Source organism: Corapipo altera, unplaced genomic scaffold (genome assembly GCF_003945725.1).
Source record: "Corapipo altera isolate COAL_440 unplaced genomic scaffold, ASM394572v1 61541, whole genome shotgun sequence".
Classification (NCBI taxonomy): Eukaryota; Metazoa; Chordata; class Aves; order Passeriformes; family Pipridae; genus Corapipo; species Corapipo altera.
The window spans coordinates 5,047-12,049 of record NW_020885570.1 but is presented as its reverse complement, the minus strand read 5'-3'; the positions used below and the strand labels follow the sequence as shown (position 1 = coordinate 12,049).

The 7,003-nt window shown below is 51.4% G+C and overlaps 1 protein-coding gene, 1 long non-coding RNA gene and 1 other non-coding gene across 3 annotated transcripts in view; 2 read left to right on the top strand and 1 right to left on the bottom strand.

Annotated features, from left to right (window-relative positions):
- Nucleotides 1-2,947: 2,947 nt before the first annotated feature.
- Nucleotides 2,948-3,019, top strand: TRNAQ-UUG. The gene has a single exon. It is a non-coding gene; the product is annotated as a tRNA-Gln (tRNA).
- A 736-nt stretch (nucleotides 3,020-3,755) lies between these two features.
- On the top strand, nucleotides 3,756-5,779 carry LOC113940620. The gene is made up of 2 exons (XR_003525503.1): nucleotides 3,756-4,008; nucleotides 5,337-5,779. It is a non-coding gene; the product is annotated as an uncharacterized LOC113940620 (long non-coding RNA).
- A 751-nt stretch (nucleotides 5,780-6,530) lies between these two features.
- Nucleotides 6,531-7,003, bottom strand: part of GNGT2 (G protein subunit gamma transducin 2) — a 2,627-nt gene continuing 2,154 nt past the window's right edge. Inside the window, exon 3 of the mRNA XM_027631778.1 lies at nucleotides 6,531-6,852. Within this exon, the coding sequence (XP_027487579.1) occupies nucleotides 6,727-6,852 (126 nt within the window). The 3' untranslated portion in view covers nucleotides 6,531-6,726. The remainder of the gene's footprint in view (nucleotides 6,853-7,003) is intronic.

Here is a 7,003-nt window from a genome sequence, read left to right as displayed (position 1 = left end):
GCAGACCATGGCACTGGGATGTTCTGGCAGACCATGGCACTGGGATGTTCTGGCAGACCATGGCACTGGGATGCTCCGCTGGCCCACGGCACATCCCGTCCCCTGCGGCGCATCCGAGCGCGGGGTTACGGACCGTGGGCAGGATCTGGGTGCTGTGGATCAGCAGGAACCAGCTCCCGAAGGGATATTTTCCTTAAGACCGGAATTAATTACAGAATTAGCTAATTACAGAATTAGCTTGAGCCCTGGGAGGCGGGATGTGCGACAGCTGAGGCTTTTTTTTGGAGCAGTTTGGGAATCAATGCCACGTCCAGCGGGAAGGAGATTCCCGCTGCTTTGGGGCAGGGAAGGGCTGACCTGGAGCACGGCCCCAGCTCTGCCATCACTCGGTGCATCATCCCGGGAAAGTGTTGGGATTGCCTGGAACCAGGGCGGGAAGGAATCCATAAAATGTCCACACCTGGCTCGCTGGGTCGGTTCGGTGGAAGCACCTCCGGACTCAACTCGGGATGGAATTCCTGGACTCCAGGAGGAAATCTGGCCTTAAACCACGACCCCTCCCTGTGCCTCCGTCGGCTTCTGTGGATGAGCTGAAACCAGGCAAACTTTCAGGGTGGCTCCAGAGGAGGGAAACCCGCCGGGAATCCCGGGATGTTCCGAGGGCCGGGAATCCCTCGGGCTCCATCCCGGGCCACAACCCTCTATATAACCAAGTCAGTTTTGTTTATCTACCTCTTAGCCAATAGGTGAACTCTAGGTAGTGGCAACTCCACAGGCTGTAGTTTAGGGGAAAATTAAAAAAAAAACCTAAAAAAAAAAAAAAAGAAAAATTACTCTCTTTTTCCAAAGAAAAATGTTCTTTAAAAATAGAATTTATGGGCTTTCTTCTCACTTTAAAGTGACCGTTAGTTGGTAAAGCTCCAGACCTCACCAGTCCCAAATTTTTGGGTTGTGACTGATCTTATGATCTGTATATTTTTTTTTTTTAATACTCGATCTTCCATGATTTATTTTTTTTTGTCGTTTTCCTTTAGAACTTGGAGATTTCCTTCTTCCCTCTCCAATCCCCCTCCACCCTCCTCACTTTTCCCACCTCCCTGCTTTGGGCTGGGGGGGGAATTGTGGTCGATCATTTTGTCGGGGTTTTATTTTTCCAGTGGGGTTTTATTTTTTTTTAGGGGGGTGAGGGGGCTTTTTTTGGGGTGATGGGAGGGTGTGGGGGGGTGATGGAGCTGAATTTGGGGTGCTGCATCATCAGCTTGGGGACACCCGGCACCACGTGGGTGCACCCAAGGGTGCTGCTTCTCCAAGACAATTTCAGGCTGTTTAGGTAAAAAAAAATAAATAAAATTGTACTTTCTGTGATATTGTTTTTCCTCTTTTCCACCGATTTTTGCCTTTTCCCCCCATCCCTCTCCTCTTGCCTCTTCTAACCCATGTTCTTTCCCTGTTCCCCTGGCAGGAGGGATGTGGAGTTGGGATTTTGGGTAGATCTGGGTTCTGTTTCTTTTCCAACGAGGATGGTTTTGGTTTTTTCTTTCTTTTTTTTTTTTTTTTTTTTGCCACAAACCGCTTTATTTCCACTGTTTCGTTTTTAAAAATAAAGAGAAAAAACAGACAGAGAAACAAGCAAAAAAAAAAATGAAGTGTTTGTGTGGTTTTATGGGGTCTGAGGGGAGGAAAAAAGAGAAAAAGAAAGGGAGGGAATAGAGGAAAATGGAGAAATTAAAGGGAAAACAAAGGGGGGAATTGAGGAAAAATTGAGGGGGAAAGAGAAATAAAGGGGGAAAGGGTAATAGAGGGGGAAAAAGGGAAAGGGGAACAGAGAAAAATAATTATGGGGGGGAAATAAAGGGGTGAATTGATGGGGAAGTAGGGAAATAAAGGGAAAATGGAGGGAAAATAAATCAAGGGGAAAAGAAATAAAGAGAATAAAGGAAAAATAGGGAAAGAGGGGAAGAGAGGTGAATAGAGGGGAAGGGAATGGGGGAAATAGAGGAAAAAGAAATAAATAAAGGGAAATGGAGGTGGAAATAAAGTGGGGAAATAGAGGGAAAAAATAAAGGGGGAAAAATAATGGAGATACGAGAGGGAAAGTTGATAAAAAAGGGGAATAGGAGGAAAAGGGAGGGAATAAAGGGGGGAAAGATACAGAGGGGAAATAGAGGAAAGTAAGGGGGGGAAATTGGAGAGAAAAAGAAATGGGGGGAAGGGGAAAAATATGGGAGAGGAAAAATTGGTGAAATAGAAAAACTGGGGAGTAGAGGGGAAAAAAGAAATAAAGGGGTTGAGCAGGAAAAGGGAGAAATAGAGGACAAATGGAGAAATAAAGGGGAACTAGAGGAGAAAAAGTAAAAGGGAGAATAGAGGGAATAGAGGGGAAAATGAATAATAAGGGGGAGGTAGGGGAGTTAAATAGGGGGAAATAAGCAGAAAAAAATTGATAAAGGGGAAATAGAAGGAAAAGGTGAAATAAAGGGGGAAACAGAAGAAATAGAAGGGGAAAGAGAAATAAAGGGGGAATAAAGAAAACTGGATAAATAAAGGAAAATAAAGTAGGAAATAAGAGGAAAATAGGTAAAAGGAGAAATAAAGTGGTACATAGAGAAAGGGAAAATAGAGGAGAAATAGAGGAAAAATGGATAAATATATGGAAAAATAGAGTGGAAAATAAATAAAGTGAGAAATAGAGGAAAATAGAGACACAAGGAGGGAAAATAAAAAAAAAAATTAAAAAAAGAGAGGAATGAAGCAGGAAACGAGGTGGGAAGAAATAAAGGTAGAAAGGGGCTCTGAGTGTTGGGGTGGAGGAGCGCGGGGGTAGCCCCGGGGATGGGGCGGGGGCCGCGGGACTTTGGGGTGCTCGGGGTAGCCCGGGGCCCGGGCGGGATCCGTGCGGGGAGAGGAGCACTGGAGAGGGCGCGCGGGGCCTCCCGGTACACCCAGCGGTCCCATGGTGTAATGGTTAGCACTCTGGACTTTGAATCCAGCGATCCGAGTTCAAATCTCGGTGGGACCTCGCTTTGGTTTTTTTTTTTTTTTTTTTTTTTCTGTTTGGTTTTTTTTGGAGGATCCTTTCTTTCTCTTTTCTCCCCTCCCGGTGGCGCGGCGGGAGCGGTGCCTGAGGGGCGGCGGGGGCGGCACCGGGAGCGCGGATCCCGCACGGGCCCCTTCGCGCTCCATTTTGTTCCTGCGCGCCCGGCGCTTCCTTGCGCAGTTCATTGCGCAGGAGCTCCGCAGTTTCCCGTCTCTGATTGGCTGCGTTGGCTGTCATTCATGTGGACCCCGCGTTTCTATTGGTTGATGAGCGCTTCGCCCCGCCTCCCACCTCGGCAGCCGCGAGCCTTCTGGGGATTCGTGCCTTCCGTTTCCTATCGCTGATTGGCTAAGAGAGATGTCACTCTAGTAATTATGTGTTTCTATACGTTGGGAGCGCACCTCGCCCCGCCTCTCCCCCCAGCAGCCCTATCGTGGGTTCGAGCCTTCGCTGGGGGTTCGCGCTCTCCGTTTCCTATCGCTGATTGGCTGATACGGATGTCACTCTAGGAATTCTGTGTTCTTATTGGCTGAGAGCACGCCTCACCCCGCCTCCCCTCAGCAACTCGGAGCCTTTGTGGTGGGAGTCGCACTCTTCCTTTTCCATCTCTGGCTGAACGAGCTGTCACTCTCGCAATCCCGTGCTGCTATTGGCTGAGAGCGCGCTTCGCCCCGCCTCACTCTTCATGACGGCTCGAGACCTCACGGCGTGGGGGGTGTCGCCCTCTCCCTTTTCCATCGCTGATTGGCTGCGCGGGCTGTCACTCTGGCAATCCTGCGTTCCTATTGGCAGGGAGCGCGCTTCGCCCCGCCTTCCCCCGTCACCCCCAAGCCCTCATGGCTGGTTGGAGCCCGGTCGCGTCGCGATCGCTCGTGGGCTCTGAGGGGCCCCTCCTGCTTGTCCTTTAAGCCGCTGCTGCTCCAGTAGCGTCCCGAATCCCTTCAGCAGCGGCTTAGCCGGCTCTGACGCAGGTTTCCAGCCGTTTAGCGTCGATTAACGGGTCAATCCCCTCCGGCCGCAGCCCCATTATCGCCCTGGATTAGGGGCAGCTCAGGCCCCGGTGGATCCGGCCACCTCAGGGCCGTGACGGGAAAGTGCCATTTTCTTACCTAAATAGCCTGAAATTGTCTTGGAGCTGCGGTTGGGAGAAGCAGCACCCAAGGGTGCTCCCCAAGTTAATGATGCCGCACCCCAAATTTAGCTTCATCACCCCCCCCCTTGTGTTGCTGCCGTCCTGACACCCCCCAAAAAACCCGACAGAAACATTAACTCCATCAACAAACAGGTTCTGCCACCCCCCAGAAAACCCCAAGGAAACCATCAAAAAACAGGATTCTGCCACCCCTCCCCACCCCCCCAAAAAAAATAAAATCATCAACTCCATCAAAAAACAGGATTCTGCCACCCCTCCCCAAAAAAATAAAATCATCAACTTCATCAAAAAACTTAATTCTTCCACCCTTCCAAAAAAAACCAATAAACCCATAAACTCCATCAAAAAACAGAATTCTACCACCCCCAAAAAACTCAACAAACCCATAAAAAAATAGAATTCTGCCACCTCAAAAAAAAAAAAAGGCAAAAAAAAAATCAAAAAATGTGATTTTTCCACCCTTCCAATAAAAAAAAAATAAATCAACAAATGTATCAAAATCCAGGATTCTTTCACCCCCCCAATAAAAGCATCAACACCATCTAAAAGCAGGATTCTACATCCTTAAAAAAAAACCTCAATAAAAATTGTCAAAACCCAGGATTCTACCAGCCCCTAAAAAACTCAGTAAAATCATCAAAAACCAGGATTCTGCCACCCCAAAAAAATTCAGTAAAATCATCAAAAACCAGGATTCTGCCACCCCCAAAAAACTCCAAGAGAACCCTCAAATCCATCAAAACTCGGGATTCCGCCCCGCTGCATCAGGGAAGTGAGGAGGATGGAGGTGGAACGCTGAGGGAAGAAGGAAATATCCAGGTTCTAAAGAAAAAAATTAAGCATGGAAGACAGAGCATTAAAAAAAAAAACAATTCATCAGCCACAACCCAACATTTGGGTCCCGCTTTAAAGTGAAAATAAAGCCCATAAATTCTCTTTGTAAAGAGTGTTTCCTGCTCCTCGGTGCTGCAAGAAGAGACAGAGGCTGTGCTCGAGCTGGAGGGTTTATTGAGCGTCTGCAGGAGGATAAACCCACCTTGATTTTGGTGGGATTTTGGCTGGGGAGGGGCGGGGGGGGGGTTAGGGGGGAGGGGGGGGAACCCCCTGCCTGAGGAAAATCCGCTTCCTTGTGTCTGTTCTCTGCAGGGCCCCCCCTTTTGGGGTGACCGAAGTGCTGAGGGACCCCCCGTGCCTCATTCCCAGACCCAGAAGGCAGGAAAACGCTGCTCCAAGGGGGATCCAGAGGTGTTTCCTTGCGAGTGAGCCAGTCCCAGGTCCATCTCCACGCTCTCCTGGAGCCCCAGCAGCAGCTCCCACGTTCCAGCAGACCCCACACCCTCCCAAACAGGCAGCAGGTGAGTCCTGCACCCTCAGCCCTTCCCAAGGAAAAGGAGTGGGAGAGGTTTGCTCCTCTGGCAGGAGTGGTCAGCACGAAGCAGGAGGAGGATGGGGACGACCCACGGCAGGGACAGGAGCTGAGGGACTCGGAGATTGAAAGAGCTGCTGCTTCTGTTCTGGGGTTGAGGGTCTGGGGAAGATCTGGAGAGTTTTCCCCAAAGATTAAATGTAGCTGTAATGGATTTAAAAAACAAACAAACAAAAAACAAACCCAAACCAATCCCAACAACAAATCCCACAAACCTTCCCTGTTGAAGGACTCAGCGTTTTCCTGTCAAGCAGGGGGTGAAATTTGTCCTGTAAAAATTTGGGAGCGGGAGGATCCAGGCCTGGCATTGATGTCTTAGGGCTGGAGAATGAACCCTGCCTTGCTCCAGGCAGTCCTGCTGGCTCCGAGTCAATCCCAGTCGCTGATGGGACACGGTGGGATGAGAGCCGGGAGCGGAGGGGAGGTGACACGGTGACACCGGGGCCGCGCTCGGAGCCCCCAGGGTCACAAACTTATTTTCCCGCGGCTGCCAGGGGGGTTTTCCAGGGGAGGAAGCGAGGCTGGGAGGTGGGGGTGGCACCTCACTCCTTCCCGTGCCCGATCCCACAGGGATCTCTCGATGGAAGGGGCACAGTGGGCACGGTGGGCACGAGGAGGGGTGGGCACCGGCTGGGGGATCCTTAGGGATAAACGGGATAAAGCTCCAGAGCCCTGGGAGCCTCGGTGCAGCGGGATGGGCTGAGGCAGCCGGGAGGCTCCTCTGGAGCCAGCGGGGCTCAGCTCCGGGCTCGGGGGGGGGGTTGGAACCGTGTGAGAGCAGCCCCAGCTCGGTGGTTTCATCTCCCCCCCTCTGCTCTGGAAATGCAGAAGTTGTGCTCGTGGGAAAGCAGAGCTCAGCTGTGGGAGCACGGACGAACCTCAGCCCGGTGGCAGTGGGGAGGGTGAGCGGGGAGGGTTTTTTGGGGGGTTTTTTGTCTCTTTTTTTATCTTCTTTTTTTTCCTCTTGCTGTCCTTTAGCTGCACTACGCTGTGGTTCTGGGCTCCTCCTCGGTGCCGAGGGCGGACTACGGGGAAAGCAGGTTTCTGACAGTCCTGGGTGGCACACGGGAACATCCCCGTGCCCGGCGGTGCCAGCGGGGCCGGGGGGGGTCAGCTTATTATACAGCCTCCCTTCTCCTTGAAGGGGTTCTTGTCCTCGGGGACCCCTTTCAGCAGCGGGTCCTCCCCCGCCATGGACTCGATGTACTCCTTGAGCTCTTTGCCGGTCTTGGAGACCTGCCGAGGAAGGAGATGTTCCGGGTCTGGGATGGGATGGGATCCTCCCTGCGGAGCCGCCCACGGACCCGCTCGTGCAGTGGGAAAAGGGGACTGTGGCCAGGAATGTCCCACCCGGCACGGGGTGTCCCCACAAGGATTCCCAGGGTGG